The sequence below is a fragment of the Myotis brandtii genome, unplaced genomic scaffold (assembly GCF_000412655.1).
Source record: "Myotis brandtii unplaced genomic scaffold, ASM41265v1 scaffold43, whole genome shotgun sequence".
NCBI lineage: Eukaryota > Metazoa > Chordata > Mammalia > Chiroptera > Vespertilionidae > Myotis > Myotis brandtii.
The window spans coordinates 1,587,785-1,600,609 of record NW_005366455.1 but is presented as its reverse complement, the minus strand read 5'-3'; the positions used below and the strand labels follow the sequence as shown (position 1 = coordinate 1,600,609).

Genomic DNA, 12,825 nt, shown 5'->3' with positions numbered 1-12,825 from the left:
GGAATAAAAGAGCAGGCCCAAGTCAGACAATTGTGTAAAACAGTATGTGGCTGTATTTGGGCTTCCAGACATGAAAATATATCATAATATTTAAGTAATTGGAACTGGCATGATTGGGATTGAGGAAGTAGAAATGATTGGTCAGAAGCAGACTCCAGGACACACATGTAATTAGATTATGATGAATCTGAAATCAAAAGTCAACACAGAAAGCACGGATCATTAAAAAGTGGAGCAGCAATGACTGCTTAACAGTTTGGCGGGGAAATCAAGCTATAGCTTCACAAAGTAAAATAAATCCCAGAAATTTTTTATTAAATGTATAAATAAACTGTTTTAAAAAAATACAAGAAAATGAAAAATATCATTTATCTAACCTGAACATGGGGAAGGCTATGCAAGTTTTAAAGCTACAGAAAAAAACCACACAAGGAAAAAGTGAACAGATCTGAACACATACACGTTGTAAACTTCTGTTTAACCAAAACAAATCACATATAAAATCTAAGGGCAAACAATAAAACTAGGGAAATATCACAATCCCAGAAATTTTTTATTAAATGTATAAATAAACTGTTTTAAAAAAATACAAGAAAATGAAAAATATCATTTATCTAACCTGAACATGGGGAAGGCTATGCAAGTTTTAAAGCTACAGAAAAAAACCACACAAGGAAAAAGTGAACAGATCTGAACACATACACGTTGTAAACTTCTGTTTAACCAAACAAATCACATATAAAATCTAAGGGCAAACAATAAAACTAGGGAAAATATCACACACAAAGTGTTGATAGCCTAATATTTAAGGAACTCATATAAATTTACTGAAAAGATAGTTTGCCCTCAAATGGACAAAAGACATGATCAAACAATTCATTAAAAAATAGCCCTAGCTGGTTTGGCTTAGTGGATAGAGCATCAGCCCATGGACTGAAGGGTTTCGGGTTGGACTCCCGTCAAGGGAACGTGCCTTAGTTGCAGGCTCGATCCTCAGCCCTTGTCAGAGTGCACGTGGGAGGCAACCAATCAATGTGTCTCTCTCACATGGATGTTTTTCTCTCTATCTCTCCCCCTCCCTTCCACTCTCTTTAAAAATCAATGGAAAAATATCCTCAGGTGAGGATTAAGAAAAAAAAGTAGTAGTAAAACATAAAAAGTATTTAGACTACAAGTAATAAAAAAAAAATAGTCAAACAATGAGAAATCTTTTTTATTGTCTCTAAAATGACCAAAACTATGTGTGGTGTTTTTTTTTTTTAATGATGATGGCTAATGGTTCAGTGATATGAAGGAGAACGTATTTATACTGTTGCTGGGTATAAATATAGTAAATTGTATCCAAAGCTTTTAAAAAATTCAAATCCTCTGACTATAGTAGTCCTTCTTCTGAATATATCTTAATCAGAAGCTAAAGTTTGTACAGGATGTATATGATCATGCTATTTATAAAGGTACAAAATCGAAAACCCCTAAATGTTCAACCAAAAGGAGAATGTATTTAACTATAGCCGATGAGATCTTATACAGGAATTCAAAATAGCTAGTGCTTCTGAAAATTATTTAATATGTTAAAAAAAAGATAAAAACTTACATACTGTGAAGAATGAGCCACGTTTTATATCTAGACATGCCCAGAAAAGCACTAGCCGATGGGTCCCTACCTACGTGTTCACTGTGGTGGTGGACTAGTAATAAAAACACTGATAGCAGCAGTGGCCAGCACTAGCTGGGTATGTCATCTGATTCAATCCTCTCATCATCCATAAGGATCTCACTACCCTGGCCTTATAGATGAGGACGCTGGGAAGTGGAACGCGGACTCGGGCCTGCCAAGGGCTGGGATCTGAACCTCTCTGCCATGCTGCCTGATGACTCTTTTCTCTACTTGCCCAAGTCTCTGTAATGAGTATGCATTTATAATCTGGAGAAACTTTCTAAAAAGCGATTTGGGGCCAAGAGGGCCTGTGACTCTTCCCCTTGACAGTGGGTGGCTCTTCCATCTTCTATCCCTTTCTCCTCCTCTCTCCAGTGTAAACCATGGAGTCACTGGGCCTGGCCTGGGGAGGGAGGGAGGCAGGCCTCCGTGCAGGGCGGCGCAGTCCGATGTCCGAAGGCCGGTTTGGTCTGGCTTTTCTTTCCTCTGCCTCCCTCTTTCCCTTCCCTCCCGCCGACCCCTAGGATTTCTAGAACCCCTGGGAATAAGCCTGGTTCAAGGTTCTGGTTTAACAAAACAAAACAGGGCATCCTGGGGTTAACTCTGGGCTGGCCTTTCACAGTTCTATGATTAAATAGCATTTTTCAGTGGTTCTGCCTTTAAACTCAAACCCTTTTAAAGAGAAATTTAAGGAGAGCAAAACATAGGAAACAGTGCCAAATGCCAATAACATATTTTAGTCGTTTGGGGAATGGGCAGCTTTAGAAACCGCAAATTCCCACTTATGCAAGGGCGACTTGAGCTTTTTTCTTTATTGCTTAGTGACAGAAGCCTGGCTTCAGACCATGGTCAGAGTTGTTCTCTCTTGTTTTCTTTCTCTCTCTGAAAACAGTTATAATAGGTCTCAGTTATCACAATGAGAGTTGGCTAATCAAGTAACAGAAATCATCTTCTACTGATGATGTGGTTAGTTCAGGCTAAAAGGCAGCTCCAAATCTGTGTCTTGGTACCTGTTATACCTGCTCAGCGAGCTCACTCAGGTGTATTGAATCATGCACTACACCTGGGAGGCTCCCCATGTGACTTCACCAGTTGGCAAGCCTTTGGTACCATGTGCTCCGCTGGGTGTTCTGGGTCCTTGCTTGCAAAGAAAGTGACTGAAAGGGGAAGATAAGATGTGTGTGCTGTTTTGTGACCGTGCTTTCCAAAACCATGGCTGACACAATAGAAAATGAAAAGAATCCCGGAGAGCTCTTTTCTGTAGCCTTAGATCTATTCTATCGGGGATTAGAAACCCAAATAACAGAGTCCAGAGTCTTCTCAGCCCGCACCATCAGAGCTAGATTAAGGTGTGGCCGAGCAGTCCCAGGGCATGAAGTAACACACTGTACTACATCATAACCAAATAAATTGCAAATAAGGTGCCGGTGAGCTCAGGTTCCCACAGGCACTCCTGACATTACCAGCAAATGAACTAGTCCCACCTGAAGATAAGTAGATAGCAGTGAAAATTTAAAAAACCCAACTGGCCCAGCTGGTGTGGCTCAGTAGTTGAGCATCAATCCAGGAGGTCACAGTTCGATTCCCAGTCAGGGCATATGCCCAGGTTCTGGGCTCTATCCCCAGTATGGGGCGTCCAGGAGGCAGCTGCACAATGATTTTCTCTCATCGTTGATGTTTCTCTCTCGCACTCCCTCTCCTTTCCTCTCTCTGAAATCAATAAAAACATATTTTAAAAAACACAAAACCCCCAACTTGAAATAAACATATCCTAGCAAATGTAAGTAGGCAAGTAAGGATTGGCTGCAATAACTAGGTATTTCAGATACTTCATCTTTCAAAAATTATTTCATTACTAATTAGTATTGCAGTCCTGATAGGAAAACTACACACTTACGAGAATAGACATAAGAGAATTTCACAAGCAGGAGCTCTTTAATAATTTCCCTGAAGAAAATGCTTGAATGCACTTTAGAAAGATTGGTGTGGTTCCATATCGCCCTTCCTGAAGTACTCAAGACTGCTAGGCAACTGAGAGGCCTCATACCATGAATATGGTACCCAAACTTTATGTTTTCTGGGTCACTACAACTTTTAAAAAGTTTACAATTTTTAACTTTGCCAACTAAGGACACTAAGAACAAAATCTATCATCTATCACCATCATTTCACAAGAAAGGAGGAAATTTTAACACCAAAAAAAAAAAAGAAAAAGAAAAAGAAAAAGAAACAGTATGCTTTCAGGGGAAAAAAAATATTTTAAACTGAATATGTGTGGTGCTATTGAAAATTCACCGCATTATATTATTTTCCTCCATTTGTATGACCTGGTGAAAACTCCATCCCAGATGAGCCCTTAACCCACAAGGGAAGCTGGGAAGGTCTGTGATAAGAGAACAAGGGACCTTACTGTTCGCTAAAACCACTGCTTTAAAGTGAATTTCAAAATAGAAGAATGAGGACAGTGTTTCCCAAGCTTCAGTCATGTGAAAACACCTTCACAAATGTCACTGGTGTTATTATTTACTTAATTGCAGTAGCGTCATTTGTTTACTTAAGTTAATTTAAAAGTGAAAGCCTTGTATGAATACCATAAGTGGAAAGCCGGTCTCTCTTGCCATAATATCAAGATAACACAACTGTGGGAAGGCCTGAGCTGGCAGCCAACGCTCTTTGGAAAGGAAGATTAGCAGGTGCTTGGAGTTCAAGTCATACCAGCCCCAGGATGAACTTCCTGTTTGATTTCACCTGAAGCACAGAAAGAGGACTAAAGAGAATAACTTTCTCATTATGGGATTAACTGTTATTTAATGCCATGACCATGTGCAGCCTCAGAGCATCTCCTGTACAAACTCATAGCATTTTGGTAGCCACTTATGAGCCCAGAGGTGTCCTCGAATAGTAATTAACACATTGCGTACCGCATAGAAATCTCTAAGACATACGCCAGGGACCGCACGTTTTTGGGCAAACTGCACGTTATTTAAATCATCATAATGCACTTTAGGTGTTGTTTTTCAATAATTATAACATTTTTATTTACAAAAACAATTAAACAATGAAAGTTCCTAGTACTTTTTTAACGTATGGTACTGCGTAAAACATTTTCCTTTATGAAGAGGGACCAAACAAAATTTACGTAAGTATCTCGATTCGCTCCTTTTTCCATGGGCGTGAAAAACGAGACCACTCGTGAGCGGTCCTTAACAGATGGCACGCGAAACACGAGAAAACTCCTGAGCGGTACGAAATGTGTTAAAAGCACTGGCTAAATCAGTCTTCCCGAGTTCACTCTGAGACTTCTCTATGTACCAGCTAGCATGTTATTTACGGTCCCTGCCTCAGGTTTTCACCTATGAAATGGGCATAACAGTAATACCACTTTACAGGTTGGCTGTGAGGATCAAATGAGTAGATACACATTAAGCTCTTAAAACCATAAGCGACACATTAAGAGTTTCAAAAATGTGAGCTATACTTATTATCTCATACTCTGAGGAGCATGAAAAGGGCTAGGCTTATGTTAGACTATGCCAGGCACACAGTAATACAGCAACACATTTCTGGGAAGAACATACAGCTCGGGGATAAGAGTGACAATTTGCTAACTTGAATTAAAAGAACTTGGTCCACATGCATTGAAGACAATTTGTAGTTCATTTAGTTTACGTTTCCTTCCATGCCCCATTTTCTTGGGCAAGGGCAAGTCTGAATGGTATGTTTTTGTTTTTTTATGGCGCAGTAAACAATGCTTTTGACATAAAAAGGTCACACTGTAGAGAACAGCTTTCGGAATCTTAACTGAAAGTCACTCTTTGGGCAAACAATGCCATCCAAATACATTAGGTTTTAAATTATGAAATCAATGTTCCTTCTATTCAGAGTAAACAACAGAATTAATGTCAGATTTAACCCTCCGAGTGGCTACACATGTTATGATTTAATTCGTATTATGAAATACAGTAAGGGAGGACTTATCACCAAATCATCAAATAAATATGCTAACATCAAAAAGCAGTAGTTCTAGGGGGCTCCTGAGATGGATTAGTTGGTCTTGAACAAGAAAGACACATATTAACATATCCTAAGCTGCTGCCTTTCATGTGTCTCATCCCTTTTGTCCCTGGAACTATATTTAGTACAGAGAGAACAAGGGTGCTGCCAGGGCAGTCAAGTAGAAAGAGAGGGTATTAATTTAGTGGGTCCTGGTCAAGGTTAGGGCATGAGATAGTGGACAAGTACATAGTTAGCTTATTAAAACAGAAGATAGGGTCATATTGGAAACTTAATCTCTAGAGCCTACACTGAGTCTACCCTGACGGTGGCCTGACTACCAGGGACCTGGAGTTTAAGAGTGTCTGTCTTCTTCAGTCCCTGTCCGCTTACGGTAGGACAGCGTCTTCCCACTCTACAACATGCTTCTTGGTAGCATCATTTTTTTTTTTTAAACATATATTTTATTGATTTCTTCACAGAGAGGAAGGGAGAGGGACAGAGAGACAGAAACATCAATGAGAGAGAAACATCGATCAGCCGCCTCCTGCACACCCCCCACTGGGGATGCGCCCGAAACCAAGGCACATGCCCCTGACCGGAATCGAACCCGGGACCCCCCAGTCCGCAGGCCGACGCTCCATCCACTGAGCCAAACGGGTCAAGGCATCTTGGTAGCATCTTTATCGCTTTCCTTTCCTTTCCCCTTTGGCTATTTCTTCCTCCAGAGTGTCCAGTTGAGCACTTCAGGTTTTCTTTTATGTTGTCAAGAATCCCCCGTTTGTAATTTGTCTCCCTTTTCTCTACCAACCTCTTCATTGCCAGGCTGCTTCTCTTCTGTTTAGGCCAAGTTATGGTCCTCATTTGCTTTGCTCTTTCAGGTGGGTCTCTCAACTTTTCTATTGAATTCTGCTTCAAAGATTAACTATTCTTTTCTTGAAAATGTTACCGTTCCTTTCCTACTTCTCTTCTTCCTCCCACACTGTCAAGGACATTAAAAAAAAAATTCCTTCATTCTTATTATGTCTATAAGCAATAGAATGTTCCAGACCCTGAAAGTGGAACTGGGTCACATCTTTTAATTTTCCTTTGCCCCTTTTCCCCAGGACCTACTTCTTTTAGAAGGCTTATCTCGAGTACTTTCAGAGACCAAACAGAGGAGAATAAGAGCAAATGTGAGGCAGTGAAAACTCCTTTCCCCTTCCTTTACTGAATTTGCATCTGGTCTGGGTATCTCATCAAAAAGGGTGCCCAGGACTGGCAGCTGTCAATAAATCTTAACTGCTAGCGGTGGCTCTAGCTTCTAGTGAGTTCTACACCCTACCTATAAATGGCCTCTATGTTCTGGGGTAAACTAACTCTTCTAGAGCTGTCTGATCACTTTACAATGATCTGAATGGGTCATTGATGAAGGTATAATAGTGTCCCAGAAATGTCACTTTACCATCAAAATAAGGAGGAAAATCTTATACAGACGGGAGGAGTCTGCAGTGGATGTGGCACTATTCCAGGTACTGGGGATACGGGTGGACAGCTCAGACGAGGCCCCCCTCTCCTGGAGCAATGACTTCTGAGAGTATTTGAAGGCCAAGGAAAATGACCCTAGTCACATGGTCAAGGAAACCAGGTTAAAGCCATCCCATTAAGGAAGAGGGGGATCAATTCGTCGGTGGATGGGGCACTATGCTAGCCAATGCTCCACCTCCCTGAACTAGGAGACACATTTACAAGTGGGCAGGAGGTTAAAAAAAAAATCCTAACCCAACCCAAAAGATAATGGGAATCATCTGTGCTGCTCTCATGTGCAAACCTATAATTTATGGGAAGATGGGAAAGAGAAAGTCCCTGAGGAGGCCTAGCCAAGTTTTGTGGTGAAAACTCAACTGTACTCCAAGCTCAGACTGGAAGAGGTGGGGGTGGAGAGGAGCAAGAAGCCACAGCAAAAATAACACATCTTGAGGCAGCCAGCTCCCTCCCTTCTCCCCAGTCCCAATGCCATTCCTGGGCCGATGCCTCCCTCCCTCCCTCCGGCCACCCTGGCCCTCCCCCACTCACAGGTTATAACTTTTTCCTCTTTGTTTTTCATTCATTATTTAAGAATCTCGAACTGGCTGTAGTCCTCATACTCCCTGTCACAAGGTAGTGCCCGCAATATAAATTACAGGGCATCCTGGGAAGCAGGTAGTTAGGATCAAGTGAGAATGTGTGCTTAATAAAATAAAATGGAGTTACTGGGAATTTTCAAATTACGGGAAGGCGACGATTTCCTTAAATAAATGATAGTATATAATATGTATTTGCATTGTTTGTGCACACTGACATATAAAGTAATTTGCTGTTAAGAATGTGCTATAAGACTTGATGATAGAAAAGGCCATCATTCTTAAATGCAATGTTACTAAGCAGTATCACCCCTACCAGATTCTGATTTTTTTTTAGAGAATAGTTTATTGAATGTGCTATAAGACTTGATGATAGAAAAGGCCATCATTCTTAAATGCAATGTTACTAAGCAGTATCACCCCACCAGATTCTGATTTTTTTTTTTTTAGATAATAGTTTATTGATTTTTAGAGAGGAAGGGAGAAGAAACATCGATGTGAGTGCTCAACATCCATCAGCTGCCTCCTGCATACCCCCTACCGGGGATCAAGCCCGTAACCTAGCATATGCCCTGACTGGCAATCGAACCAGCAACTTTTTGGTGCCCAGAAGACTGGAATCGAACCTGGGACCCTTCAGTCCGCAGGCCGACGCTCTATCCACCAAGCCAAACCGGTTTTGGCTGTTTATTGATTTTTAGAAAGGAAGGGAGAAGAAACATCGATGTGAATGCTCAACATCCATCAGCTGCCTCCTGCACACCCCCTACCGGGGATCAAGCCCGCAACCTAGCATATGCCCTGACTGGCAATCGAACCAGCAACTTTTTGGTGCACAGGAAGATGCCCCATCACCTGAGCCACACCGGCCAGGGCCAGACTCTGGTTTTGGAGTTTCAGCTCTAGATCATGATGACCACATAGTGTCTCTTCTGCTGCTTCTATTGGGCTGTCATCACTCAGCTTTATAATATGGCTTTTAAAGGGTATGATCACTAACCAGTCAACTACTGTTTTCAAAGTATTTTTTTAAATTTCTAGTATCAGTGCTTGCTGGGCCATTTGACAAAGCATTTTCACTACCCATTTTAATAATTTGCTAACATACTTCAATAAAACTTCAATAGATGGTTTATTCATTTCCTTATTAGTCATATAAAGTAAATTATTAACCATGTCAGAGATGGAGAAATTGAGGTAATCTAAACTAGAAAAGATTGGCGGTGGTGGCAGAAATAGAAGCTGAAATAAATGTCCAATTGTCAGGCAGGGAATCCCCTTTGTAACATGATCTGAGTTTCTAGCGTCAGTTAAGGTGTCCTTCCTATTCATTGGTAGCTTTCACTGTTAGAGAAAAAAAAATACAGAGAAAGGAAGCACCTGTGGTCACAGAGTGTCTGATAAAGCCACACTACAGTGTCATAAATCAGCTGCACCTTGTTAATATGACCGAGAGGGACTTTCAACAACAGGCTCACAGAGCATTCCCCGTGTGCCTGGCGTTCTTCTATGCATTTTACACATTTGTAACAACCTCACAACATTGTGGGCATCTACTTTAACCCCATTTCACAGATAAGGAAACTGAGGCACAACAAGTTTAAGATGCAGCCGAGATGCAAACCCAGGCTGTCTGGCTCTCACCCATTATGCTAGCCTGCCTTTCAGAGGGCATGCCGGAGCTAAACAACAGACTGCGGTTAATTAAAGGCTTACTGGAAAGGCAGCCCTACAGAGAAAACAAGAGATAAACGTTAGTGAGGTCTTCAGTTCGCAAACGCTCCCTTACGCAATAACAGAGCCAGAGTTAACAGCGTCTTTTGAGTTCATTCTCATCCTTGCCTTCCTCTTCCTGTAACTGCCACATCCACTTACCTCAGACTTATCGGGCACTTCTTCTTGCCCGGGCCCTGCTCTTAGTGGTGGGGACCGGGATGAATAAGATAAAGACTTGATTCAAGGTTGAATCTTTCACTTATGGTTTATTTTAAAAGGCTCTTGGGAGCAGACCAGAGGCTAAGTAACACAGGTGTATTGTAATATGGGAATGAGTAACATAGTCTTGGCAGAAACCATACAATCTTCCCCTTCTGTGCCCAGCCCGGAGCTGAGGACAGCCACAAGGGGGGCTCTCCCAGCACTACCCACTAGACGTGTCCTGTCTCACACACGTTTTGAACTCAGTCACCACGGTGTGTAACGCCTAGCACTTAAATACTTGAGAGGCTGTAAAACACAGTCCGTCAGTCAAGGAGTGCTAGTAATTCCCTGAGGTGCTCATAACCATTCTTTAAGGTGATAGTATTCCTTTTTTATTGTGGTAAATAGACATGAAACTTACCATTCCCGCCATTTTTAGGTCTATCTCATAATCACTGTTGGTCACACTTCGTTGATTACTTTCCTAAGTACTATGGCTTCTTCTCTACTTCTAACCACTTCATGGGTAATAAAATTGTAATTCAAGCAATAAGCTGGTTTTCCCAACTGGCACCACTGGCCATGCTAGTATCTGAGAGAGACCCAGGTTGGGATGACTTCAGGCCTTGTGGTCCCCTGCCCTCCCCACCCTCGATAAATTCAGAAGCTACCCAGAGGTCTAAGGTTTCTTTGCCTCCCTCATCCGAAGCAGCTGAATCAACTTCTCTCTCCACCCCTTTCATTATCCCATTCCGTCCACCCCATTGCCATCAGTAGGGTGGAGACACATCGCTTATAAGTGTGCTGAAGAAAACCCCAGCAGCAAGAAACTAGAATAACTTGCTCCTGCTAACAAAACAAACCAGAAAACACAGTAGGGGCCAAGACCTCACAGTAGCCGAGTTCCAAATCCTTCCTTATCCTGAGGAGACAGACTGCCTGCCTCTCTATTCTAAGCGCAGGCACTGTGGCTTAAGCAAACTCATAGAAGGAATTCAAGCCTCAAGATCCATTTTCAGCTTTTCCCCAGATCCCACGTGCTTTGCATCCTCCCCCCATCCTGCCCGGCCAAATGTGAAAGCCCATGGAAAGACCATTACCTCTCGCTTTGAAAGGACTTGAATGTCCTTATGAACTGACTCCTGGCTGAAAATTCTGGACCCGTGGAGACAGAGAAAGCAGCAGCCAGTTGGAAAACAAAAAAAGAGTTGTTATCTCTATGTTAAATTAAACTCAGATCTGCTTAATACCTTGGCCAACTTATGCCACAACTATTTTGGCCCCTTCCACCACCCCAAAGCCTTCTGTGGCCAACATGTGCCGCTGTGCTGCTGTTTGGCACCGTGTGCCAGCAGGCCGCTGTGCCAAAGCCGAGTAACACCCTTCCTCCTTCGGGTTTTGGGGTAGCAGGGAGGACTGCTAATTCCTTTTGTGACCACTGGCTAAGAGCTGAGCGGCCAAGAGTTTGGTAAATTATATACACACCTAAAATGTCAGCTGCTCCAAAGATTTTTGCTCTGTGCTTCCAAGGGCTGGAGAGAAGCTTTAGGCTGAAGGCCGTTCCAGGGGAGTCGGGCTTTCTGACCACATTATGTGGGAGGGATGCTAGCAGGACTCCAGGCAGGCAGGGTCCTGGGCAGCAAGGCTTCATCTTGGATACGTGTGTATCCCAGTGATTGGAGCCAATGGGCAAGGAGGAGCATTAAAAATAGTCGCAGTTGTGAACACACACGCGCACGCTCACACACACCAGCAGGGCGAGAGAGACGCTCTACCGCAAAGGTCTGTTTGGGACAGACTAGCTAATACGTAAACATGCACTGACCCAGGTCAGCCGAGCTGTGAATATAGAATGTGCTCCTTCTAAACTCCTGGAAACAAAACGAAAAGCAAATTCATGGTATCATAAATCCCACGTAATCAGCCTGCTTTCCCTTCGGGACTATAAATGGGTATAATCTATGGGGTGTCTAGTTCTTTGTTCTAGAATTTTGCTGCTGTTGACGACTGCAGGGCACTCACTGGGTTGGACGGAATGGGACTGTTCTGACCGAGTGGCAGTGGTGAAACGCACCTGTAGGAATTTCAGGAGCTGTGGCCTACTCGGGCCAGGTGGCTCCGGTCACATCGGCACCGAGTCTCTTGGGCATTAGGCTCTTTGGCCCGTGGGGTGCTGACACTCTGGGTGCATTTACCTGGTTCTGTTCCCCACTTTACCCTCTTATTCCCTCCTCCACCCAGTGGAACGATTTGGTGGGGCTTCAGCAATAGTGGGGTCTGGCCCTGCTGCCTCCTAGGTCTTGGTGCCAGTTTGCCTCTAGAAATGGAGAATGTTGGTGCTGGAAGGAAATGGTAGAAGGTGGCGGTTCAGAGTGTGCCCCTGGAGAAGGGGACCCCTCAACTGCAGCTGACTGTATCCGTTATTCTTTGTTTTAAGTCGGAAACATTGCATCCCACATTGAAACAAAACAAAGGAGGGAGAGGGCTAGAATAGGACAGCCTGGGCCAGTGGTTCTCAACCTTCTGGCCCTTTAAATACAGTTCCTCATGTTGTGACCCAACCATAAAATTATTTTCGTTGCTACTTCATAACTGTAATGTTGTTACTGTTATGAATCGTAATGTAAATATCTGATATGCAGGATGGTCTTAGGCGACCCCCGTGAAAGGGTCGTTCGACTGCCAAAGGGGTTGTGACCCACAGGTTGAGAACCGCTGGTTTAAACCCTAGTTCCTCCACTGCTGGCTAGATAGACAGCTTTGGGCAAGTTCATTTCATTTGTAAAAGGTGGATAATAATAGTCTCTATCACAGAGGGCTGTAGTGAGGATCAAATGAGGTCATCTGTGTCCATTGCAAACAGGGTCTGGCCTAAAGATAAGCACTCAATAATAAAAGTAACATTTGGAGGCATATTTAAAAAGCAGATATTATTAATCTAATCATTAGGACAGCTTTTCCACTTTACAAAGATTTTAAGCACCGGAGAGATTATGTGACTTGCTAAAGGATAAGCTGTTGTCACCCTGGATTGTGGGTTTTCTAAATGCTCCGCTCTCTCTCCTTGACTAAGTGATATGAAATGACAGTGAAATGAGCAAGCCCCTTGCCTTCAGTGAGTGTGCCTAGCTCAGGGACTGAAGAAAGCAGACT

General features: G+C 42.8%; 1 protein-coding gene and 1 long non-coding RNA gene across 6 annotated transcripts in view; one reads left to right on the top strand and one right to left on the bottom strand.

The window, feature by feature from the left end:
• Positions 1 to 12,825, bottom strand: part of PLEKHM3 (pleckstrin homology domain containing, family M, member 3) — a 162,666-nt gene that overhangs the window by 44,838 nt on the left and 105,003 nt on the right. Inside the window, exons 7-8 of one of the 5 annotated variants that reach the window (XM_014546079.1) lie at positions 10,773 to 10,827; positions 7,804 to 7,820 (exon numbers count right to left, since the gene is read on the bottom strand). The exons of 2 other annotated variants lie outside the window; for them this stretch is intronic. In XM_014546079.1, the coding sequence (XP_014401565.1) occupies positions 10,801 to 10,827 (27 nt within the window). In that variant the 3' untranslated portion in view covers positions 7,804 to 7,820; positions 10,773 to 10,800. Of the gene's footprint in view, positions 1 to 6,330; positions 6,633 to 7,803; positions 7,821 to 10,772; positions 10,828 to 11,600; positions 12,012 to 12,825 lie in introns of those variants that run through there. 2 more of the 5 variants (XM_005874215.2, XM_014546077.1) reach the window with 2 other exon arrangements.
• Positions 1 to 12,825, top strand: part of LOC102244947 — a 65,615-nt gene that overhangs the window by 24,720 nt on the left and 28,070 nt on the right. The gene's annotated exons all lie outside the window — the stretch shown is intronic.